At 42.4% G+C, this 27,200-nt stretch overlaps 1 protein-coding gene across 1 annotated transcript in view; it reads right to left on the reverse strand.

The window, feature by feature from the left end:
* Positions 1 to 26,880, reverse strand: part of SUMO1 (small ubiquitin like modifier 1) — a 35,207-nt gene extending 8,327 nt beyond the window's left edge. The window contains exons 1-3 of the mRNA XM_002749647.6: positions 26,754 to 26,880; positions 6,767 to 6,841; positions 899 to 976 (exon numbers count right to left, since the gene is read on the reverse strand). Coding sequence (XP_002749693.1) covers positions 899 to 976; positions 6,767 to 6,841; positions 26,754 to 26,765 — 165 coding nt within the window. The 5' untranslated portion in view covers positions 26,766 to 26,880. The remainder of the gene's footprint in view (positions 1 to 898; positions 977 to 6,766; positions 6,842 to 26,753) is intronic.
* Between the last annotated feature and the right edge of the window lie 320 nt (positions 26,881 to 27,200).

Here is a 27,200-nt window from a genome sequence, read left to right on the forward strand (position 1 = left end):
GTCACACAGCAAGAGAGTGGTGGAGCCCAAATGTGAACCAGGCAGGTTGGTGGAATTATTGATCTAATAAAATCTAGCTCTTGAAGGCCAAAATTTGTGATGATTTGGTATTAACTAGACTTCTACATAAATTTTCTTTAAACAGAGAAAATTCCTTCATGTTGAAAATATGGGGCCTGGCACAGTGGCTCATGCCTATAATCCCAACATTTTGGGAAGCTGAGGTGAGCACAGGAGTTTGAAAGCAGCCTGGGCAACATGGCAAAACCCTGTCTCTACTGAAAATACAAAAATTAGCTGGGTATGGTGGCACATGCCTGTAGTTCCAGCTACTGCTTGGAAGGCTGAGGTAGGAGGAATCCTTGAGCCCAAAAGGCAGAGGCTGCAGTGAGCCACAATTGTGCCACTGCACTCCAGCCTGGGTAACAGAGTCAGATTCTGTCTCAAAAAAAAACAAGGCAATTAGAAGTAATATGTACTACTATGTATAAAGATAATATACGAATAATACTACTACTTAAATTTAACATATGGCTAAACACTCATGTTTAGAAGTACAAAAAAATTCATAGTAATCACCAAAAAATTACTTGCCTTTATGGCTACATATACTGGTAAGCCATCAAGACAGAAACATTCATTTGAGCTGTTTCTAAAATTCTGAATTACTTTTCAAACTACTTCCATATCTTATGAATACAAACTTTAAAACGGTCTACAAGATAAAAAAAAAAAAAAAAAAAGCAATTAAACAGGGTACAAGAAATGATAAACTTGAGAGTTTTTTTCCTTGAGTTGCTAATGGTGAAAATCATAAAACAGAATTTTTCTTTTGACAGCCTTCTATAAAAACAAAATTAACGACAAAGCATTGTACTTAATACCAAAATATACAAACCTGTCTTTGACAGTATGATTCTTTGAGTTTCTTGAGATGTGTTGTCATTTTCACTTTGAAGTGAATCTCACTGCTATCCTAAGGAGGAAAAAGAGAAAAAAAAATTATCCTTCTTTGTATATCATTTGCTTTACTTAAATCAAATTATATAACTATACATATTGTGCAAATAGAAACATAAATCTTGGCCAGGCGTGATGGTTCATGCCTGTAATCCCAGCACTTTGGGAAGTTGAGGTGGGTAGATCACAAGGTCAGGAGTTCAAGACCAGCCTGGCCAAGATGATGAAACCCTGTCTCTACTAAAAATACAAAAATTAGCTGGGCCTGGTGGCACATGCCTGTAGTCCCAGCTACTCGGGTGGCTGAGGCAGGAGAATCATTTGAACCCAGGAGGCAGAGGTTGCAGTGAGCCAATATTGAGCCACTGCACTCCAGCCTGGCGATAAAGTGAGACTCCATCTCAAAAAAAAGAAAAGAAACATAAACCTAGTCACCTGTATTTTTCCACCACAATATTCTTTTCAGCATTCTTAACAGGTTTTCTTAAAACACTATCGGCCAGGCACAGTGGCTCACGCCTGTAATTTCAGCACTTTGGGAAGCTGAGGCACACAGATCACCAGGTCAAGACAGAGAGACCAACCTGGCCAACATGGTGAAACCCCGTCTCTACTAAAAATATTTCAAAAATTAACTGGGCACGGTGGCACGCACCTATAGTCCCAGCTACTTGGGAGGCTGAGGCAGGAGAATCATTTGAACCCAGAGGTGGAGGCTGCAGTGAGCCAAGATCACGCCACTGCTCTCCAGCCTGGGCAATACAGCAAGACTCCACCTCAAAAAAAAAAAAAGAAATCACCACATGGAATCTGGTTTCTCTCACATGAGTAAAATGACTAAGAACCTGAGTTAGTCAAACTGATTTGTGGAACCACAAATTCTTTTATTCTATTCAGATTGTGAAGCAAACTATCAGCCAACCATTAGAAAAAATACTGGTACTTGCATAATGTAAAATTTCAAAGCCAAACTTCATTAGTCCATATCACATACACAAATGTGTATCTGCAGAAGCTGCACATTTACAATATTTTTGCTTGTAACTCTAACTACGAAGAAATAAAATTATTGCCAGGCACGGTGGCTCACCTGAGATCAGGAATTCAAGACCAGCCTGGCCAGCATGGTGAAACTGTCTCTATTAAAAATACAAAAATTAGGCATGGTGGCAGGCACCTGTAACCCAGCTACCCACAAGGCTGAGGCAGGAGAATCACTTGAACTCAGGAGACAGAGGTTGCAGTGAGCCATTGCACTCCAGCCTGAGTGACAGAGCGAAACTGCATCTCAAGGCAGAAAAAAAAAAGGTGGATAAATTTGATTTAATTTTATTAAGTCAAATTTATCTACCTCTTTTTTAAAAAAATAAAATAAAATAAAAGATGCCATAGTGAGCCAGGCACAGCAGCTCACGCCTGTAATCCCAGCCCTTTGGAAGGCTGAGTCGGGTGGATCACTTGAGGTTGGGAGTTCGAGACCAGCCTTGACCAACATGGAGCAACCCCATCTCGACTAAAATTATAAAAATTAGCCAGGCGTGGTGGTGCATGCCTGAAATCTCAGCTACTCAGGAGGCTGAGGCAGGAGAAAGGCTTGAACCCAGGAGGCGGAGGTTGAGGTGAGCCAAGATTGTGCCACTGCACTCCAGCCTGGGCAACAAGAACAAAACTCTGTCTCAAAAAAAAATAAAGCCAGAGTAAAAGACACCATAAACATAGTTAAGACATACTGGTGGAAGTATTCATAACATGTAAGAGACAACAAAAATAAAGACATTATTTTTTTAAACCCCACAAATCAGTAATTCTTAAAAATATATTCCATGGTATACAGACATATAAATCAATGGCATACAATTGAGAGCCCAGAAATAAATCCTTATATCGATAGTCAATCACTTTTGACAAGGATACCAGAACAATTCAGTAAAAGAAGGAAAGTCTTCAAGTAATGTTCTGAGACAACATGACCATACAAAAATTATTCGAAATGATTTTTTTTTTGAGACAGATTTGCATTCTTGTTGTCCAAGCTGAAGTGCAATGGTGCGATCTCGGCTCACTATAACTTCCGCCCCAAGGGATTCAAGCAATTCTCCTGCCACAGTCTCCCAAGTAGCTTGGATTACAGGTGTGCACCACCGCACCCAGCTAATTTTTTGTATTTTTAGTAGAAAAAGGGTTTCACCATGACAGCCAGGCTGGTCTCAAACTCCTGACCTTAGGTGATCTGCCCACCTAGGTCTGTCAAAGTGTTGGCATAACAGGCATGAGCCATTGTACTCAGCCTTAAAACTGTTAAACCACAATCAGGTCGGCATGGTGGCTCACACCTGTAATCCCAGCATTTTGGGAGACCAGGTGGGTGGATCGCGATGTCAAGAGATCAAGACCATCCTGGCCAAGTTGGTGAAATCCAATCTCTACTAAAAAATATAAAAATTAGCTGGGCAAGGTGGCATGTGCCTATAGTCCCAGCTACTCGGGAGGCTGAGACGGGAGAATGGCTTGAACCCGGGATGCAACAGGAGGCTGAGACAGGAGAATCGCTTGAACCCAGGACGCAGAGGTTGCAGTGAGCTAGTCATGCCACTGCACTCCAGCCTGCCGGGTGACAGAGCGAGACTCTGTTTCAAAAAAAAAAAAAAAGAAAGAAAGAAAGAAACCACAATCATAAACCTTTGTGACCCTGAAATAGGCTATGGTTTCTTAAATTACAAGCAGCAGATGAACTTAATTGACCAAAATTTAAAACTTTACATTGCAAAGAATAAAACCAAGAAAGTGAAAAGATAGCCCAAAGATGGGAGAAAATGTATGCAAATCATATATATGATAAAGGTTTAATACCCGGAATAAAAGACATATTACAACTCAACAATAAAAGGACAACTAACCCAATTTAAAAATGGGCAAAAGACTTAAAGATCTTCATTTTTCCAAAGAAGATTTACAAATGGCCAATAAAAACATTAAAAAAAATGCTTGACATCATTAGCCATCAGGGAAGCACAAGTCGAAACGACAGTGAGATGCCACTTCACACCCACTAGGATTATAACCAAAAAGACAGATAATTACAAGTGTTGACCAGAATACGGAAAACCTGAAACCCTCATATGTTGCTGCTGGGAATGTAAGATGGTAGGGCCACTGCTGAAAACAGTTCGGCAGTTCCTTAAAAATTAAACAAAATTGCATACTAGACCCAGCAATTCCCCTCCTAGGTCTATATCCAAGGGAGCTAAAAACATATGTCCCCACAAAAACACACATGAATGCTCACAGCAACATTATTCCTAGTAGCCAAAATACGGAAACAAACCATCCATCAACTGGCAGATGGATAACAAAATATATTCTACCCATACAATGAAATAGTATTTAGCCTTTAAAAGGAATGAAATACTGATACATGTTACAGCATGAATGAACCCTGAAAACATGCTAAAAGAAAGAAGAGGCATAGGGGCTCCCACCTATAATCCCAGCACTTTAGGAGGCCAAGGCAGGAGAATCATTTAACCCCAGGAGTTCAAGACCAGCCTGAGCAACCTAGCAAGACCCCATTTCAAAAGAGGGGAGAGGAGGGGAGAGGAGGGGAGAGAAGGGAAGAGGAGGGAAGAGGAGGGAAGAAGAGGGGAGGGGAGGGGAAAGGGACGGGAGGTGGGAGAGGGGAAGCACGGAAGAAAAGAAGAAACAAACCAGACATAAAAAGTCACATACCGAAGCTAGGCACAGTGGCTCACGCCTGTAATCCCAACACTTTGGGAGGCCGAGGTAGGCAGATCACCTGAGGTCAGGAGTTCAAGACCAGCCTGGCCAACATGGCGAATCTCTATCTCTACCAAAAATACAAAAATTAGCTGGGCATGGTAGTGTACACCTGAAATCCCAGCCGCTCAGGACGCTGTGGCAGAAGGATCGCTTAAACCCAGGAGGTGGAAGTCACAGTGAACTGAGATCAGGCCACCGCACTCCAGCCTAGATGACAGAGCGAGACCCTTGTCTCAAAAAAAAAAAAAGGCTGGGCGCGGTGACTCACGCCTGTAATCCCAGCACTTTGGGAGGCCAAGGCGGGTGGATCACCTGAGGTCAGGAGTTCGAGACCAGCCTTGTCAATATGGTGAAACCCCATCTCTACTAAAAAAAAAAAAAAAAAAAATTTCAAAAGTTAGCTGGGCATGGTGGCAGGCACCTGTAATCTCAGCTACTTGGGAGGCTGCTGAGACAGGAAAATCGCTTGAACCCGGAAGGCGGAGGTTGCAGTGAGCCAAGATCACGCCATTGCACTCCAACCTGGGAGACAAGAGCAAGACTTCTCAAAAATAAAAAATAAAAAAAAGGCATGTATCATATGGTTTCATTTATATGAAATGTCCAGAAGAGGCAAACCCATAGGACAGAAAGTAGAATCATGGCTGTCAGTGGCTGGCGAAAACAGGATAGGGAATGACTGCTAATGGGTACAGGGTATCTTTTTGGGGTAATACAAATGTTTTGAAATTGGTAGTGGTGATGGCTGCAAACACTTGTGAATACATAAAGCCACTGAATCATATACTTATATACTAAAGCCACTGAACTATATACTAAATACTTATATACTAAAGCCACTGAATTATATACTTATATACTAAAGCCACTAAATTATATACTTTAAAATAGTGAATTTTATGGTATATGAATTAAAAGTTTTCAAAATAAGGCCAGGCATGGTGGCTCACACCTGTAATACCAGTACTTTGGGAGGCCTAAGCGGGTGGATCACCTGAGGTCAGGAGTTCGAGACCAGCCTGGCCAACATGGTAAAACCCCATCTGTGTACTAAAACTACAAAAATTTTAAAAATTAGCCAGGCTTAGTGACAGGTGCCTGTAGTTCCAGTACTCAGGAGGCTGAGGCAGGAGAATTGCTTGAACCCAAGAGGTAAAGGTTGCAGTGAACCAAGGTCAGGCCACAGCATTCCAGTCTAGGCAACAGGAGCACAACTCCATCTCCAAAAAAAATTAATTAATTAAAATTTTTAAATTTTATTTTAATTAAAAAGAAAGGTTTTTTTTGAAACAGTCTTGCTCCATTGCCAGGCACCAGGCTGGAGTGCAGTGGTGCGATCTCGGCTCACTGCAACCTCCGCGTCCCGGGTTCAAGCAATTCTCCTGCCTCAGACGCCCAAGTAGCTGGGACCATAGGTGTGCGCCACCATGCCCAGCTAATTTTTGTATTTTTTAGTAGAGACGGGGTGTCACCATGGTCTCCATCTCTTGACCTTGTGATCTGCCTGCCTCGACCTCCCAAAGTGCTAGGATTACAGGTATGAGCCACTGAGCCCGGCAAAAATTTTTTAAAATGTCACACTTCGATGGTGAGAGTCCACCATTCCACCAATTCTGTCTTTTGTCCTTTAGAAAACCCAAGTAACTATGCAAATTCATTCCCGGAACAGTTGTTAGCTAACCTTAATTAACATCTCAGTCAATAAGCTACAGACTAGACTCTAGGCAAAAAAGGTGCCAGAAAAGGGCTGACAGGGCTTTTACTTAAGGTTGGCCCTAGCCTTATCACTTAATAGTATTCACTGTATTTGCTCCTGAAGCACACTAACCAAGAAAAAGTTTCTATTTGAATAAATTAAGGTGATCTAAAACTGCCTGGCAGAGTAATTTTAAAAACATTATCGGCCTCTTTCACCTCTAACAGATGCATACACAGTCATTTTAAAATAATCTGTCTTACTTAAATAATTTTCCTGTGAAAAATTATTCACATTGAAGGAGAGTCAAAACAGAAAAACAATGGAACTCACCTGTCCAATAACTTTGAGTTTAATATATTCACCTTCCTTCTTATCCCCCAAGTCCTCAGTTGAAGGTTTTGCCTCCTAAAAGAAAATCAAATTTCAAGATAAAAGTTCTTGCATATTATTTTAGTTACTCACTTATGAATATCCATTACTTTCATTCAGAATGTAAAATCTGCACCTGAGAATATAAAGAACATTTCTTTTCCATGCCAGTCAATTAAGAAAAAAAAGATTCTAAGTCAATTCCTGTCCCAAACACCATTCACTAGAAATTAAGAAAGGGGTCTCTTTTCTTATAATATCCCATAGTAATGGTCTAAAACTTTACCACGCATCAAAATCACCTGAAGGACGTGTTACAAACTGCTGGGCCCAAGCCCCAGATTCTTATTCAGCACATCTGCAGTAGGGATGGGAATCAGTTTCTAACAAATTACCAGATGGTACTGATGCTGCTGGCCAAAGGAACAACAACTTGGAAACAACTGCCCTACAGCCAACTCTTACCAGCACAGAGGGAGTTCACCTCCATGATTTTTAGACAAAGATTCTGAATCCATGATTATCTTCTCAAAGCCTATCATGAGGAGTTTAATCCAACTACAAAACTGTACTAAGAAATTTAAATTAATCATATTAGCATAAGCAAGGCTATCTAGAAAAGAAAATCAAATAGGAAAGTATTGGCCTAATGCACTCTGGAATCAAAACAAATCAGTTTTATATAATCAATTATTTTAGACCATCCGAAGCATAAGGCTTGGCTGAAAAAAATTAAAGGAACTGTATTAGAATTAGGGGGGAAAAAAGCACAAACACAATAAATAGTTAAAGGAAAAGAGGAGACAAAAATAGGAAGACAAGATACTTGAAAGGCTGTGACAGCAGGACTGCTTGGCCCAGGAGTTCGAAGCCAGCCTGGACAACATAGCAAGACCTTATCTCTTAAAAAAAAAACAAAAAAAAACAAAAAACCACCAAAACAAGAGAGTTACAAAATAATTTCAAATAAAGAATTACTGGAATGAAAATGAAGTTAACAGAATAAATCAGTTGAAACAACTTCATCATGAAGGTATCTCAAGAATAAGCAAATCATTTTTTGTAAAGTGGGTACCTTGAAAAATTTCACTAATAATGTGGTTAAAAAAAAAAAGTCGCTTTTTTCTCTATGTGCTACACCTTAGTTTGGCCAGCAAATTACCCACTTATTTAGATATATACCTTATTATTCATAATAATTTCAAACAGTTGGCCGGGCACAGTGGCTCACGCCTATAATCCCAGGACTTTTGGAGGCCGAGGCAGGTGGATCACGAGGTCAAGAGATCAAGACAAGGTGAAACCCCGTCTCTACTAAAAATACAAAAATTAGCTGGGCATGGTGGTGCGCGCCTGTAGTCCCAGCTACTCAGGAGGCTGAGGCAGGAGAATTGCTTGAACCCAGGAGGCGGAGGTTGCAGTGAGCTGAGATCCTGCCATTGCACTCCAGTCTGGGTAACAACAGCGAAACCCCGTCTCAAAAAATAATAATAATAATAAGGCCGGGTGCAGTGGCTCACACCTGTAATCTCAGCACTTTGGGAGGCCAAGGTGGGTGGATCACGAGGTCAAGAGATCGAGACCATCCTGGTCAACATGGTGAAACCCTGTCTCTACTAAAATACAAAAAATTAGCTGGGCATGGTGGTGCGTGCCTGTAATCCCAGCTACTCAGGAGGCTGAGGCAGGAGAATTGCCTGAACCCAGGAGGCGGAGGTTGCGGTGAGCTGAGATCGCGCCATTGCACTCCAGCCTGGGTAAGAAGAGCAAAACTCCGTCTCAAAAAATAATAATAACAATAATAATAATTTCAAACAGTTAATCCATATTTGATAAGAATAACCATATCGTATTTTACAGGTAAAATAACAAAACCATTACCTGTGTAGCTCATGCTAGTAAGTTAAAATACAAAATTCTTTAACATTCAACAATTGAGAGAGCATGGCTGGGCGCAGTGGCTCACGCCCATATAATCTCAGCACTTTGGGCGGCTGAGGCAGACAGATCACCTGAGGTCGGGAGTTCAAGACCAGCCTGACAAACATGGAGAAACCTGATCTCTACTGAAAATACAAAAAATTAGCCAGTCATGTCTGTAATCCCAGCTTCTCAGGAGGCTGAGGCAGGAGAATCACTTGAACCTGGGAGGCAGAGGTTGCAGAGAGCTGAGATCTTGCCATTGTACTCCAGCCTGGGCAACAAGAGCGAAACTCAATTTAAAAAAGAGAGAACATATCAAACTAGAAGTAGCTTTTAACCTTAACATATAGGCTAGAATCTAGAGAAATGCTAACAGAACTGACTTCATTAGTATGAATCCTTGCCTGTTTTTCATTCTGCTGTGCTTTTAACATTTGCTGACTACTGACTATTATGGCAGCAGGCAAAATTAACCTTCTTTAGTGAGACAGTATTTCACCTGTAAACTAGAAGACTGTCTTCAAATACAGTCTCTCTCCACATTTCTATTATATATTCATAGTAAACAGCTGCTTCTTCCTCTAAGTATCTAGAAGGTAAAAACAACTTATTCCATGCAGTGAAGGGCAGTAAACAGCAACCAAGCCCTGAGTCCTCTATAACTGGAAGGAGAGGAGGCATTAAGCAGCTTTGTTTAAGTTAGCACAAAGAACAACCCACTCCCTTAGCAGCAATGTATCAGCACAACAGGAGTGGCTTTGCTCCTGCATCTCCTAGACAGGGTAGCTATAGAGGCTACTCAGCACAAAAGAAATCTTCCCCCTCCTCCTCTCCATCACCCTCAGTGCTTCAGAACTCTCCTTCTAAAGCCCAGCTTCTCCAATCCTGTAACTACTCAAATCAGGAAGCATAAGTAGGGCCGGGTTCAGTGGCTCACGCCTGTAATCTCAACAGTTTTTCAGGCCAAGACAGGAGGATCATGAGGTCAGGGGTTCAAGACCAGACTGGCCAACATAGTGAAACCCTCTCTCTACTAAAAAAATACAAAAATTAGCTGGGCATGGTGGCTCATGCCTATAATCCCAGCTACTTGGGAGGCTAAGGGAGAAGAATTGCTTGAACCAGGACCCAGGAGGCAGAGGTTGCAGTGAGCCTAGATCATGCCACTGCACTCCAGTCTGGGCTACAGAGCAAAACTCCAACTCAAAAAAAAGAAAAGAAAGAAAGAAAAGAAAAAGCATAAATAGCTTCCAGTACTTTAGGGCCTATAACCTAACTCTACAGCATGACATTCTGTCATTCCACTATTAAGCTCTATTCTCATTTTTCTCTCAACACTCACTTTACAAACCTAAAGACTCTGTTCAATTGGACTATTTGCTGTTCCCTAAACACATCCATTAGCATTACTTCATATTCAGCCCTTTGCAGCCCTAGTTTCATTTAGCTGGAATATATATATATATATATATCCTCTCTTAGCCTCTCTTGAAATCACCTCAAGGATATCTACCTTACACACCAACTTAAGTACAGTTTATTTTTTCTTTTTTTTGAGACGGATTTTTGCTCTTGTTGACCAGGCTAGAGTGCAATGGTGCAATCTCGGTTCACTGCAACCTCCATCTCCTGGGTTCAAGTGATTCTCCTGCCTGCCTCAGACTCCCAAGTAGCTGGGATTATAGGTATGTGCCACCACACCCAGCTAATTTTTGTATTTTTAGTAGAGACGGGCTTTCACCTTGACCAGGACGTTCTCAATCTCCTGACCTCGTGATCCGCCTACCTCGGCCTCCCAAAGTGCTGGGATTACAGGTATGAGCCACGGCGTTGGGCCAAGTCAGTATTTTTTAAAACTCGTCTATGAACCACAGCACTCCCCCAACCTTCCAAACGATATTAATATCTTCCTTGTAACTTATTCCTATCTTTTACGGTACTTATTCTACTTGCAATTTATTCATATCTTTTATGGCATTTATTCTCAACTTAAAAATACTCTCCTTTGACCTTACTTCTCTATTTGTTGTTCTCACCTTTTTCTAAGTCAAACTTCTTACAAGAATATTCCGTTTTTGTTATCCCCACTTTCACTGTCACCCTATTGTAATATGGTTTATGCCCCCACCATTCCACTTGACATTCTCCTCACGAATGTTAGCAGGTGGACTCCTTATTGCTAAATCCAATGTACACTTTCATCTGTAACTCTCTTAAACAACAAACACTGATGAGTTCTACCTTGAAAACTCTCCACTGGTGGCTGCTAAGATTAGGTTTTCTCATTTCTGTCATTTCCTTAAATCCTGGTTTTCACATGAATTCTGTGTCTTCAATCCTCTGCTTTTCTGTCTCCCTGGTGACCCGTGATTCCAACTAGTTCTCAGACCTAATAACTCAATCATTTCTTCTAACCTTTATGAGTTTCACACGCATTTATCCAAGTGCCTGAATATATCCATTTAGCTTTCCCTAGGGTACTTCACTGTGGAAGTGTCCCAAACCAAATGCGTTATCTCTAACTCCTGTGTCAGTGTTAAATCCTCTTTCTAAAAATCAAAATCAAAACAAATTACAATTCTTCCTGGATTCCCAATTACAATAAATGATTATTACCACACAATCCATAGCAAACAACAAAAATTCCAGGGTCATCTTTGGCTCCTCTTCTGCTTTTAAACATTAAACTTCATACTTAACATCATTCATCATTCTGACAATTCTGACTCTATTTCTTTGTTTGTTTGTTTGTTTGTTTTTGAGACAGGGTCTCCCTATGTTGTCCAGCCTGGTCCTAAACTTCTGGGTTCAAGCAGTCCTCCCATCTTGGCCTCTCAAAGGGCTGGGATTATAGGCATGAGCCATCGCACCCAGCCTGACAATTCTATTTCTTAATAGCTCTCAAGCCCATCCCATTCTTTCCCTTCCACTGCTTTAGTTCAGGCATTCATTGTGGCTTATTAACATCACTGCAACAGCATAACTGGCCTGGTGCAGTGGCTCACACCTGTAATCCCAGCACTCTGAGAGGCCAAGGTGGACCACTTAAGGCCAGGAGTTTGACACCAGCCTGGGCAACATGATGAAACCCCATCTCTACCATAAATAGAAAAATTAGCCAGACATGGCGGTACATGCCTGTAGCCCCAGCCACTTGGGAGGCTGAGGTGGAAGGATCATTTAAGCCAGGGAGGTCAAGGGTGCAGTGAGCCAGGATCGTGCCACTGCACTCCAGCCTGAGTGAAAAAGCAACACCTTGTCACTTGAATAATTTTAAAAACACTATAACTGATGTTCCCAGTATTCCTCTCTTCAATTATTTCTCCAAACTGTGACCAGAATCATCTCGCTAAAATGCAATCTGATTTGCTCAAAATCTTCAGAGTTAAATTCAAATTCCTAGGCCAGGCATGGTAGCTCACATCTGTAATCCCAGCACTTTGGGAGACCAAGGAGGGTGGATCACCTCAGGTCAAGAGTTCAAGATCAGCCTGGCCAACATGGCAAAAACCCATCTCTACTAAAAATGCAAAAATTAGCCAGGTATGGAGGCATGCAGCTGTAATCCCAGCTACTCAGGAGGCTGAGGCAGGAGAATCACTTGAACCCGGAGACAAAGGTTGCAGTTAGCCGAAATCACCCACTGCACTCCCACCTGGGCCAACAGAGCGAGACTCCGTCTCAAAAAAAAAATCAAAATCCTTAGCTGACATACACTGATCCTTCATGTGCTGGGCCCTGCCTAGCAATGAAACCTTATTCTCCTACCTCTGTTAGCATATATCCTATCCTCCAGCCATAACTATCTACAATTCCTTGAACATGGCACCTTCTGCCTTATTTCAATTATCTCTGTGCATGCTGAACCCCTCTTCATCAAAGGCCTTTTCCCACTCTACCCAGCTCTCATGACCACCCAGACATCACACTTCACTGATCATCCTCTTAAAAGTTCCCATACTGCTTACTTATCTATCATAACCATTTGTTTACATATCTGCTTCTTCTACCAGATTTGAGCTTCTTATTGGCATGCCTTACTCCTTTGTATTTCTGGTCAAGCACAGAGCCTGGTACTTTAAGATATTCAATATTCTTATTAAACAGTTTTCTGTCTGGGTGCAGTGGCTCACGCCTACAACCCAGCACTTTGGGAGGCCGAGGCAGGTGGATCACCTGAGGTCAGGAGTTCGAGACCAGCCTGACCAACATGGAGAAACCCCAACTCTACTAAAAATACAAAATTAGTCGGGCATGATGGTGCATGCCTGTAATCTCAGCTATTCAAGAGGCTGAGGCAGGAGAATCCCTTGAACCTGGGGAGCAGAGGTTGCAGTGAGCCAGGATCACACCATTGGACTCCAGTCTGGGCAACAAGAGCAAAACTCTGTCTCAGGGAAGAAAAAAAAAAAAGAGTTTCCTGTGACAGGTTCATATGTCTTGTCTTCCCTACAAGTTTACAAGCAGTCCAAGTTTTTTCACCTCTCTAACCTCTGTAGTGCCAAAAAAATACTAAGCAATTATTAAATGTTTGTTGAATAAATAAGAATGACAGCACTATTTTCTGTATCGTATCACAGAATCTTACTCATGTTTCATACTTCTGTATGCAATAGTCAGTTCAAACAGTTTTTTTCAGTTTTTGTATTCACAGTTGAGAATAAGAGATAAGGCCAGATGTGGTTGGTTCAAGCCTGTAATCTCAGCACTTTGGGAGGCCAAGGTGGGCAGATCACAAGGTCAGGAGATCAAGATCATCTGGCTAACATGGTGAAATCTTGTCTCTACTAAAAATACAAAAAATTAGCCAGGCGTGGTGGTACGTGCCTGAAATCCCAGCTACTCTGGAGACTGAAGTATGAGAATCGCTTGAACCCAGGAGGCAGACGTTGCAGTGAGCTGAGATTGCGCCACTGCACTACAGCCTGGTGACAGAGCAAGATTCTGTCTCAAAAACAACAAAGAAAAGAATATGTGAACGAGATTTTAAATTTCCAAAAATAAGCTGCCACTTTCCCTAGATACTCCATTCGGTGATCTCTTCCCAACTCTTAACAACTAGAGTAACGATCACCTGTACCACTTGTTTAATAGCCTATGCTTGCTTAAGGCAACCATCAAGCTTTTCACCTTCTTCTTTGACAAACCTGCCTGGAAAATGAGAAGATCCTATCCAAAAAAAAGGCTAAAGTTTGTCTCCAGCGAGCTCAGTGTCTTTTGTATGCTCTCTTTCCTTCTCTTCCCTACAAAAAGCAGCCAATACAGAATGGTATGGCACACTAGTTACAAAACAGTGAAAGCATTCAGCTCTGAGTCTGGGACACTAGGTCTTCAAAGAAAAGAGAATCCCAAAGAGTGCTGGGTGATTTGGCTTGAAAGGATACACAGCCCCAAAGCAGAAGAAACGGGTGATGGAAAGATTAAGTGAATATACAGGATCAAACCGAGAACTGAAAATCTCTTAGACTGCATAAGATATGGAAAACACAATAGTCCTTTTTCAAATGTACAAAATTCATGAGAAGAGTTTTATTATGCTATTTCAAAGTCAAAAGAACAAGACCTTTGCCTAAAAGCACTCTGGAGGCAAGGCGCAGGAGCTCACTCCCATAATCCCAGCACTTTGGGAGGCCAAGGTGGGCAGATCACTTGAGGCCAGGAGTTCAAGACCAGCCTAGCCAACATGACGAAGCCCCATCTCTACTTTAAAAAAAAAAAAAATATGGCCGGACGCAGTGGCTCACGCCTATAATCTCAGCACTTTGGGAGGCCGAGGCAGGTGGATCACAAGGTCAAGAGATCGAGACCATCCTGGTCAACATGGTGAAACTCCGTCTCTATTAAAAATACAAAAATTAGCTGGGCATGGTGGTGCGAGCCTGTAGTCCCAGCTACTCGGGAGGCTGGGCAGGAGAACTGCTTGAATTCAGAAGGCAGAGGTTGTGGTGAGCCAAGATCTTGCCATTGCACTCCAGTCTGGGTAACAACAGCAAAACACCATCTCAAAAAAAAAAAATACAAAAAGTCAGCTGACCAAGGTGGTGCACACCTGTAACCCCAGCTATTTGGGAGGCCAAGGCACAAGAATTGCTTGAACTCAAGAGGTGGAAGTTGCAGTGAGCCGAAATCATGCTACTGCACTCCAGCCTAAGCAATAGAGCAAGACTGTCTCCAAAAAAAAAAAAAGCACTCTGGTAATCAAGTACAGTAACAATTCAGTCACAGGGACAGAGTATCATGCTTAACTACTGCCAATGTGTTACTGACTCAGCTGCACGAGGATTGCTCATTCTTTTTTTTTTTTTTTTTTGAGATGGAGTCTTGCTCTGCCGCCTGCCCAGGCTGGAGTGCAGTGGCACGATCCCAACTCACTCCAATCTCTGCTTCCCAGGTTCAAGTGATTCCTCTGCCTCAGCCTCCTGAGTAGCTGGGATTACAGATGCGTGCCACCACACCTGGCTAATTTTTGTGTTTTTAGTAAAGACAAGGTTTCGCCATGTTGCCCAGGCTGATCTCAACTCCTGACCTCAGATGATCCGCCCAACCTGGCCTCCAAAGGTGCTGGGATTACTGGTGTGAGCCACAACACCAGACTAGATTGCTCATTCTTATTGAAATCGGAGGGAATCTAGGAAAACCCAATGACAAATAAAAAATGCATTTACTCTTATTTGATGATATTAACAAATCTGTTTGCTAAGGTGTGATAACAGTATACTGGTCATGTTAAAAGAAAAAGCCCTTCTCTTTTAAAGATATATATTGAAATATTTACAGATTAAATGATACAATATTTAGGACTGGCTTCAAAATAATAAGGGGGAATATAATGGGATGCTGTAGATGATAGGCTAACAGGTGACCACAAGGATTCATTATATATGTAGTACATTTAAACATAAATAAAAAATTTCATCAAAAAAATTCACTCCAAGCTTCAAACAAATTCTGTATACATCAATTTATTTCCTAATGAAGAAAGCTCAAAACAGGTTAAACAAGATAATTCTAATGCACCCATTATTAAAAGGTAAAAACTCAGAATTATAATAAAGTCACTTTCCTCATACTTAAATAACTTACCACAATTCTACTATTTATTTATTTAGAGACAGAGTCAAAAAAAAAAAGAGAGACAGAGTCTCGCTCCGCTGCCCAGGCTGAAGTTACAGTGGCACGATCTTGGCTCACTGCAACTCCACCTCCTGAGTAGCTGGGACTATAGACACACACCACCACACCCAGCTAAATTTTCTATTTTTTGGTAGAGACAGAGTTTCACCATGTTGCCCAGGCTGGTCTCGAACTCCTGCACTCACGCAATCCTCCTGCCTCAGCCTCAGGGTGCTAGGATTACAGGCATGAGCTACTGCACACGGCCCACAATTCTAAAAAGACAAAAATATATGTATATTTTCATCTTCATGCTGCATATGTTCAAACTTAGTAAGATGGTACTAAAGATTTAGAACAGAACTGACCAGATTTAACTCCATAACCTCAAGGTTTAGGTCAAAGCTGTCAAAACAATGGGCCTCTGAATATTTACATTGAACCCTGAATGGTGGTTAAACACTAGATATATACAGATAGCTTCTCAGGAACTACAAACTATAACTGAACATTTTACTGGTTGCGTAAACCCTACTCTTTGAGCCTAGACTATGAACTTATGCTAAGCCTACAACAAACCAGTTTGACTGCATCCAAAAGTACTAGCAAACAGTCTTGGAAGTACGACAGACATCATTAATTATCTATCTGTTTTCCCTTTCTTCCTTACAAAGGGAAACCTCAAGTTGCCCAGATAAAAAACATATTTCCCAGCTTCTTTTATAGCCATTTTTGGCCAAAGAAATGTAAAGTGATATACTTTTTCCCTTTGCTTCTCCTTTTTCTCCTGTCTGGAACACAAAGTAGCTTTTTTGAGCCCACAAGTAGACAAGCACCAGAGTGAAAGACTGCTGTTAAGGATGGAGAAGAAAAGAATACGAAGGCACCTGAGCTACTTATGTCTACACTGCCTGTTTTATGGGGAAAAAAAAAAAAAAAAAAAACTTGTTTAATGTACGATAAATCAGATTTTCTGTTATTCAGCCCAAAAGCAATCCTGACGCAGAAGGTGCTATAAATAGTTATCAGTTTGGCTCATATTAAAAATAGGTGCTAGGCTGGGCATAGTGGCTCACACCTGCAATCCCAGCACTTTGGGAGGCCAAAATGGGCAGATCGCCTGAGATGAGAAGTTCACGACTAGCCTGGTCAACATGATGAAACCTAGTTCATACTAAAAATACAAAATTAGCTGGGCATGATGTACTAAAAATACAAAAATTAGCTGGGTATGCTGGCAGGCACCTGTAATCGCAGCTACTCGGGAGGCTAGGGCAGGAAAATCGCTTGAACCCGGGAGGCAGAGGTTGCAGTGAGCCAAGATTGTGCCATTGCACTCCAGCCGGAGGGACAAGAGCATAACTCCGTCTCAAAAAAAAAAAAAGACACTAGAAAACTCCTCAATGGGCAGCAAAAGCAGAATGAATAATTGTGTGCATTGCATTGCACACAATAGACTGCCATACAGCATTGTATTCTGTATCTTCAATAAGATACAACTACAAATAATAATAATGGATGAGCCTCTAAACAGTGCTAGGCAAAAGAACCCACAAAGAGAGGTATATGATTTCACTTATAAAATGTTACACTGTATTAAAAACAGACAAAACTATTCGACTTGTCAGTACAGTGGTTCTTCATCTGAGTGCTGGTTGCATGGCTGTGTTCAGTTTGTGAAAATTCAGCAAACCATATACTCTTGTGCACTTTTTTGTAGGTATATTACTCTTTGATAAAACCTTTAAAAATAACTGGCCCTAGATACTGAGAACCAGCCGAGCAAATAGAACTCCACCCTTCCTTCCTTCAGGTCTTTTCCTTTAGATCCTCATTAGCTCAGAAAAAGCAACTGAATGCCACAACAGCCACAAAATATAACCAAAACAACATATCTTTAAGTAAACATAATCATGTTACAGGAATTATCCAAATTTTAAAACATAAAATTAAGGTGCTCAATAACAGTACCTGTGTGACGTTTACCCCAAGACTCTTAAAGAAAGAGAACAGGCCAGGCTATGTAAGTGGGGGCTCACCCCTGTAAGCCCAGCACTTCGGGAGGCGGATCACAACGTCAGGACCATCCTGGCCAACATGGTGAAACCCCATGTCTACTAAAATACAAAAAATTAGCCAGGCATGGTGGTGTGCACCTGCAGTCCCAGCTACTCGGGAGGCTGAGAGGCAGGGGAATCACTTGGACCTGGGAGGCAGAGGTTGCAGTGAGCAGAGATTGTGCAACTGCAATCCAGCCTAGCAACAGACCAAGACTCCACCACACCAAAAAAATAGAGAGGCCAGGCGAGGTGACTCACACCTGTAATCCCAACACTTTGGGAGGCCAAGGTAGACAGATTACAAGGTCAGGAGTTTGAAACCAGACTGAAAAACATGGTGAAACTCCATCTCTAGTAAAATTACAAAAATTAGCCAGGCATGATGGCACACGCCTGTAATCCCATCTACTCAGGAGGCTGAAGCAGGAGAATCACTTGAATCCGTGAGGTAGAGGTTCCAGTGAGCCTAGATCGCACCACTGCAATCTAGCCTGGGCAAGACTCCATCTCAAAAAAAAAAAAAAATCAGAGTATCTTTTTCAAAAAATCACAATTTCAGGAAATTCTAAAATGGAATGCTAAAGATGCCTTAATAAAAAATTATCCAGGCCAGGTGCAGTGGCTCATGCCTACAATCCCAGCACTTTGGGAGGGCAAGGCAGGCAGATCACCTGAGGTCAGGAGTTCAGGATCAGCCTGACCAACATGGTGAAACCCCATTGCTACAAAAATACAAAAATTAGCCGGGCATGATGTCGAGTGCCTGTAATCATAGCTACTTGGGAGACTAAGGCAGGAGAATCACCTGAACCCAGAGGCAGAGGTTGCAGTGAGCCGAGACTGGACCACTGTACTCCAGTCTGAGCAACAGAGCAAAACTCTATCTCGAAAAAAAAAAAAAAAAAAATTATATCCGCCCCTCTTCCTTTATCGGCCTTCATGGTGTGTGCTCCACTTCTCACCATGTCTTCTTACAAGCCTTTCAGGATTAAGTGATTCCTGACCAAGAAACAAAAGCAAAATCGTCCCATTCCCGAGTGGATTTGGATGAAAACTGGTAATAAAATCAGGTAAAACTCCAAAAGGAGACACTGAAGAAGAAACAAGCTGGGTCTATAAAGAATTGTACAATACAACATAATTAATGCTGTCTGAAGCTCACAATAATGTTACCATATCAAGCTGAAAAATGTCACCACTATCTGGAGAGTCAGACATGTTTTACTGGGAATATATATTTTCTCTCTGAATCTGTTATGAATGCATTGATTGGCTAGGTTCAGTGATAAATGAGACCTTTTGTTTTAAAAAAAATTATCCTTAATAATTTCAATATCCTGGAAGAAGTAAATGATTCAACTTTGGAGATAAAGTTACCAGGTCTATTGCTAACAGAAATAAAGATGAAGGTATGCAAAAATATGTAAGAGAAAAACTATTCTATGACAACCAGCCCTGCCTCAATAGCAAAACATCAAGAGGACTGAGAAAGGAGGAGGAGGAAGGTACATGCTGTTTCACGTTTTTGAGGCGACCTTCCAATTCTACAGCCTAGAATGGTGCTGCGAATACTCTGACATTCAATAAACATCTGTTAAATAAATCCGGACACTCTCCTTTAAAAAACTTTTTACTAAGTATCCACTCAAAGTGCTAAGCATTACAGGAAAGAAAAGGATGAATACCGCTTGAGGTAATGGAGAAAAAAACACTTAGAATCTAAATAACTGGCCGCACAGTGGCTCATACCTGTAATCCCAGCACTCTGGAAGGCTAAGGCAGGCGGATCACTTGAGGTCAGGAGTTTGAGACCAGTCTGGCCAACATGGGGGAACCCCCGTCTCTACTAAAAATACAAAAAGTAGCCGATCACGGTGGCATGCACCTGTAATTTCAGCTACTCAGGAGACTGAGGAAGGATAATGACTTGAACCAGGAGGCAGAGGTTGCAGTAAGCTTGAGATCATACCACTGCACTCCAGCCTGGGCCACAGAGCAAGACTCAGTCTCCAAAAAAAAAAAAAAAAAAAAAAAAAACTGGGCATGGTGGCTTAGGCCTGTCATTTCAGCACTGTGGAGGCCAAATTGGGTGGCTCACTAGGTCAAGAGATTGAGACCATCCTGGCCAACACGGCGAAACCCCTCTCTACTAAAAATACAAAAAAAAAATGAGCTGGGTATGGTGGCGCACACCAGTACCCAGCTACTCAGGAGGCTGAAGCAGGAGAATCACTTAAACCCGGAAGGCAGATGCATTCCAGCCTGGTAACACAGTCAGACTTCCTCTCAAAAAAAAAAAAAAAAGAATGTAAGTAACTGTTATACTACATGTTACTGAGTGTTAACACGAGTAACTGAATGCAGTGTTACATTACAGTACTACTGAGGCCTCCTCACACACCAAGAAGCAGAGATGTGTGCAACTTATAGAACTCTGTCCAAATTGCAGATTTATGAGCAAAATAAAAAGGCAGTTATTTTAAGTCACAAAACTTTGAGGTTTAGGGCCAGGCGCAGTGGCTCAGGCTTGTAATCCCAGCACTTTGAGAGGCCAAGGCGGGTGGATCACGAGGTCAAGAGATCGAGACCATCCTGGTCAACAAGGTGAAACCCCGTCTCTACTAAAAATACAAAAAATTAGCTGGGCATGGTGGCGTGTGCCTGTAATCCCAGCTACTCAGGAGGCTGAGGCAGGAGAATTGCCTGAACCCAGGAGGCGGAGGTTGCGGTGAGCCGAGATCACACCATTGCACTCCAGCCAGGGTAACAAGAGCGAAACTCCCTCTCAAAAAAAAAAACAACTTTGAGGTAGAACATGTTAAAATTATGAAAGAAATACCTTCTTTTTAGGACTAAAGGATGTCATGAGTTTTATGACAACTGCTTTATGAAATTTAAACTACTAAAGCTTAATGAGTACTCTAATCATTACACTCATATTCAGGTTTTAAACTACTAGTTAAGTTTGTTTAGATAATGCTTCTTTTAAAGTGTTTTACGGCTGGGCACGGTGGCTCATGCCTATAATCCCAGCACTGTGGGAGGCTGAGGCAGGTGGATCACAAGGTCAAGAGATTGAGACCATCCTGGTCAACAAGGTGAAACCCCCCGTCTCTACTAAAAATACAAAAATTAGCTGGGCATGGTGGTGCACGCCTGTAGTCCCAGCTACTCGGGAGGCTGAGGCAAAAGAATTGCTTGAACCCAGAAGGCAGAGGTTTCAGTGAGCCAAGATCATGCCACTGCACTCCTGTCTGGGTAACAACAGCGAAACTCCATCTCAAAAAAAAAAATAAAAATAAAAGTAAAGTGTTTTACTACAACCCATACATTCAGTAATATCCCCTAATAGGACCTCATGTCTATCAGAGAGGACACAGAATATGTATTTTTCTTCTCCTCGGGCATGAAGTGCTTAAGGTACACATCACTGACTACATGCTCAAGTAATAACTACAGTCTAACACACCTATTCTATGATATAAATAGTAACATAATTATGAATTTTAATACACAATCAGTTCATACTCTCCTGCTACCTCAAGCAAAGTATTTCTAAAATCAGCTATAAAAAATACTTCAGGGAATATATCATGGCAGGAAAAATACAATTAATATAGATTAATGATAACTGCACATTGGCCAGGCGCAGTGGCTCAAGCCTGTAATCCCAGCACTTTGGGAGGCCAACGCAGGCGGATCATGAGGTCAGGAGATCAAGACCATCCTGGCTAACATGGTGAAACCCTGTCTCTACTAAAAATATAAAAATCAGCTGGGTGTGGTGGCACTTGCCTGTAGTGCCAACTACTCAGGAGGCTGAGGCAGAATTGCTTGAACCCAGAAGGCAGAGGTGGCAGTGAGCTGAGATAACACCACTGCACTCCAGCCTAGGTGACAGAGCGAGACTCCATTTAAAAAAAAAAAACTGCAAATTCTTTGTTACTCTCCCATTAAGAAACAGTGTCTAAATAAATGCCTTTCCCTTCAATCTGGCTGACCTTAGTGATTTGAATGGCCAATAGAATACAGAAGTGACTTCCAAGGCTAGGTTGTAGGGGCCTTGCTATTTTCAATTCACCCAGGTTCTCCTGGAACACCCATTCTCTCTGTGATCCCTGAGTCCTAAGTCTGAATACCCTGGGATCTCCATGCTGAGAAGACATGATGAAACCACTCAGAAAGGCTCTGAGACTATATGAAGACACTGGCCCCACTCAGTCTTATCCCACCCTACCCCCAGCTGTTCCAGCCCCCAGCCACTTGAGTCATCTCAGCTGAGGCCCCACACACCAAGAAGCAGAGATGAGTCCAACCTACAGAGCCCTGTTCAAATTGCAGATTTATGAACAAATAAAACGCTGTTGTTTTAAGTCACAAAATTTTGAGGTAGTGTATTCAGATAACCACAATTACACAGTATGTCCAGATCTATGACTAAAGATTAAAAGAAAAATATTACAATCAATCAATCTTTCTGGGGTGTTAATACAGGTTCAGTTAGAGTGGAGCAAATCAGTCATACAATTGCTACAATTAACAGACCTGAATTGAAGAGCTGACCAAGCTACCATTGATGATGTTGACACAAAAAAGAAACACTATAAACTCAAATATCAGAAAGAAGGAAGGGAAAAATATATGTACAAATTACCCTCATCCTTTTGATATTAAGCTTCTGGTTCTGTAGGAGTGCTTTGTTTTGCTACAAGGTGAGACCTGGCTAAAGGAAAACACCCAATCTGATTTCTGTTACTGGTTAAATGACGGTCCTTAACCATTTTGAGGAATCCCATACACCTGATGAAACTATGGATCCTTTCTCCTATTTAAAAAAAAAAAAAAAAAGAAAGGAAGAAAAGAATATGGCCAGGCTCATGCCTGTAATCTCAGCATTTTGAAAGGACAAGGTGGGCAGATCACCTGAGGTCAGGAGTTCAAGACCAGCCTGATGAAACACCAGCTCTATAAAAAATACAAAAATTAGCCGGGCCAGGTGCAGTGGCTCACGCCTGTAATCCCAGCACTCTGGGAGGACGAGGTAGGTGGATCACCTGAGGTCTAGAGTTCAAGACCAGCCTGACCAACATGGAGGAAACCCCATCCCTACTAAAAATACAAAAATAATTAGCTGGGTGTGGTGACGCATGCCTATACTCCCAACTACACAGGAGGCTGAGGCAGGAGAATTGCTTAAACCTGGGAGGCGGAGGTTGCAGTGAGCCAAGATCACACCATTGCATTCCAGCCTGGGCAAAAAAAACAAAACTCAATCTCAAAAAAAAATACAAATACTCACAAAACACTCCATATGACGTCAGTGGAGTTTCAGTCTTTAGAGTTTAAGGGCCTTAGGTTTCATATTTGTTTTAGAGGATTATTTAATAATAATACACAAATCCACTAGATGATGTTAGAATTGGTAAAATGATTACAAAAGTGTTTTACTCTTTTGAGACAAAGTCTTGCTCTGTCGCCCAGGCTGGAGTGTAGTGGCACAATCTCGGCTCACTGCAACCTCTACCTCCTGGGCTCAAGCGATATTCCCACCTTAGCCTCCAGAGTAACTGGGATTACAGACATGAGCCACCAAGACCAGCTAATTTTTGTATTTTTAGTAGAGATGGGATTTCATCATGTTGGCCAGGCTCACCTCAAAGTCCTGGACTCAAGTTATCCACCCACTTCAGTCTCCCAAAGTGCTGGGATTACAGGCATAGGCCACCCTGCCCAGCCATCAAGAAGTGTTTCACTCAAATTCCAAAAAAAATAATTTTTCAGTAATCAATGAAGAACCCAGCAATCAAAGTCCTGTGTATATTTAATGTCCACCTATTTTAAGCTTAAGCTATTACTCAACTTCACTATCTTAGCACCAGACAATCACCCTCTGAGAAGTGGCTCAGAAAATACATCACTCTAAAAGAACTTGATTCAAATTAAGGTTTTTAGGACAGTAGTTTAGTCTCATGCTGATATTACAGTGCAGGATTTGGAGACTCTTGTTCTCACTTATAAACATCTTACAACCAAGGGTTCAGCTTCATAACTCTTAAAGTCTTTAGCACTCAACACTAAACTTGTACTGGGTCTCGCTTGTTTTGTTTTGAGACAGGGTTTCTATCGCCCAGGCTGGAGTCCATTGGTATGATTTGGGCTCACTGCAACCTCAACCTCCCAGGCTCAGGTGATCCTCCCACATCAACCTTCTGAGTAGCTGGGACTACAGGCACAAGCCATCATGCCTGCCTAATTTATTTTTTGGAGAGATGAGGTCTATGTGGCCCAGGCTGCTCTCAAAATCCTGGATTCAAGCAATCCTCCCCAACTTTGGCCTCCCAAAGTGCTAGGATTACAGGTGTGAGCTACCGCACTCGGCCAATGTACTGGGTCTTAATTTATTTTGAGACTGGGTTTCACCATGCTGGCCAGGCTGGTCTGAAACTCCTGACCTCAGGTAATCCGCCCACCTTGGCATCCCAAAGTGTTGGGATTACAGGTGTGAGCCACTGTACCCAGCCAGAGCCTTAATTATTAATAATGATGTTGGTCAATCAGCCTACAGCAACAGTTCTCAGACTTCTTGGTCTCAGGATTCTTATACTTATTTAGAACCCCATAAAGCTTTTGTTAGGTTGGTTACATCTACTGAGGTTTATGGCATTAAACACTGAAAACTGGGAAATGTTTTTAAATATTAATTGATTTCAAAATACCAACAAACCTGTTATATATTAACACATATTTTTATTAAAAATATTTTTCAAAACAAAATTAGAGTGAAACTGTTACACATTTTTTTTCAATCTCCTTAATGTCTGGCTTAATAAAAACAGCTGGATTTTCACATCTGCCCCCACATTTAATCTGTTTTGTTATTACAGGTCATGTTAGTTTCTAGAAATCTCCATTGAACACTCATGAAACAATAAGAGTGAAAAAAAGACAATGTCCCAGTATGAACATGAAATAAAAAATCTATTGATGTCCTAAGTCTTTCATTTCTTTGTCTCTCTTAAATGACCTGACTGCAAAACGGAGCAACAAATTCTACAATTTATTTTATAATTATTTATGTTGCTCTTTAATCAGTCTACAATAAATTTCAAAATGCTTTCTAGACACTTCTGAAAAGCAAAATAAAAAGGCTGATGAAACTAAGCATTTACACCTATACTTTTTTTCCTAGTAACCAAGTAAACAACTACCTAGGGAAAAACACTTATAATGCCAACTTGGAAATTACTCTAGATTATTAGCAAGTAGATCCATCCAAAATTAATCTAGATTATGGTTAAGCCTTAAATATGTGAGCGTACATTTTGTACAATAGTACAAATTTCCAAAAGCCTCATTTGCTCTCAGCAAATGGTACAAAACTGGGTTAAAACTCAAGGGAATTGGTGTTAAATTTAAAAGTTCAAGTACACCGTGGAGTTGAATGAAAAATAGTTTTCTGAATAACTATCACTAAACGAGTAAAAGGTCCAAAAATGTTAAAAGTCGGCCGGACGAGGGGCTCAGGCCTGTAATCCCACCACTTTGGGAGGCCAAGGTAGGCATATCACGAGGTCAGGAGATGGAGATCAACCTGGCCAACATGGGGAAATCCCGTCTCTACTAAAAACACAAAAATTAGGTGGGTGTGGCGGCGCACGCTAGTAATCCCAGCTACTCGGGGGACAGAGGCTAGAAAATCGCCTGAACCCAGGAGGCGGAAGTCGCAGTGAGCCGAGATCGCACGATTGCACTCCAGCCTGGCGATAGGAGACTCCGTCTCAAAAATAAATAAATAATTAGTTAATTAATTTTAAAAGTCAAAGTTGTCTGAGCAAACAAAAGACCAGACAAAAACTTTATGAATTAAAAACATCACAAAGGTGGCTAATTAGAACAGGATGAGGAAGAAAAGCTTAAGAAAAATGGATCACTCCTGATCAAGTGCAAATCCCAAGTAAATTATTGATACTAACATTAAGCTGGAGCACTATGCCTTACCTGGCAACTTTCTGCAAATACTCTGCAACTACTCTACATACACAAAGTTTTCCTATCATTTTCCTCAAAAATATCAGTCTTCTTCAGGCCAATGCCCAGGTGAGATGCTTTTTGTTGCTCTAGCAGTTTCGTTCTATTTTCTTTCTTGGTTATTCTAAATGGTCTCTTACAACTGGAGAGATAGGATGAACCAACCCCGAGTAAGAAATGGCAAAGTACAGCAAAGAGGCGACAGCTCTGCACTCCCACACGTAACTCGGAGAAAAGCAGCGGCATCCTTGCCCTAGCTGCAATCTGAACGGAGGCAGGGCTCTCTGGATTCCCAACAACATCGGACATCTACCTCCCTCGCCGCCCCACGCCCTCCCAGACGAAAAAGCAGAAAGTGGAGAGTCCAGCCGCTTCTCAGGGCCACGGAGCCTCCCAGTCAGGGATTCTCTTCCCGTTACATAACCGGGGCCTAGGGCCCTGCTTCTGCGATCAGTCCTCTGGAGGAAGAAGGACGGGTTCTCCAGAGACCCTCTCAGGGAGGTGGAAGCGGGGCTCTGCACCTGATCGACCCAGGAGAAAGAAGTGGGACGATATGAGGGAGGCCGCATCCAGAGGCGCTGGGGTACAGGGAGTGATGAGCGAGCCCAGACAGGGGAGGGCAGCTCCGGAAGCCCCGCGGGAGGCCCCGGCATCTCCGGCCCTAATAGGCTCCCCACCCTCGCCTGCCCAGTCCCCACTGGCCGCCCCCTCCCCCATTCCGCGCTCCCCTCCCCCGCGCCTCCATCCCCGACCCCAGCCTAGCGGCAGGCAGACCCACAGGGAAGGCCCTGGCCACCGCCGTCGGATGGCTCCCAGCCCCGTACCTGATCAGACATGATGACGGTGGCTTCACCCGGGGGTCTCCGCACAGCAGCGGCCTCGGGTAGGCAGAACCTCGCTCCGGGGTTTACAAATCCGTCTCCCTTCCCCGCAGCACAACACCGCGGCTGCAGCAACTTCCGCTACGCCTGGCGTCACTTCCGCTACGCGCAGGGAGGAGGGAGAGAGAGAGAGAGAGAGAAGAGGGGAAAAACAAGGCGGGAAAACCGGTGGGGGGGCAGCCGAAAGGAAGGAGGGGCTGTGGAGCTGCTTTACCGGTGGTCGCACGGGTGAACAGCAGTCTGTCTTGTCAGCTCCGTCAAGGACCCGGCCCGGCGCATCAGTACCAGGGCCATCCTCCAGGAGGAAAGGTCCTGGCCCCTTCTCAATGTTTGGAGCCACTTTCACAGCCTAGATTCCTCCCTCCCTTACACCTAGCGCGTCTTTGACCG

The sequence above is a fragment of the Callithrix jacchus genome, chromosome 6, assembly GCF_049354715.1.
Source record: "Callithrix jacchus isolate 240 chromosome 6, calJac240_pri, whole genome shotgun sequence".
NCBI lineage: Eukaryota > Metazoa > Chordata > Mammalia > Primates > Cebidae > Callithrix > Callithrix jacchus.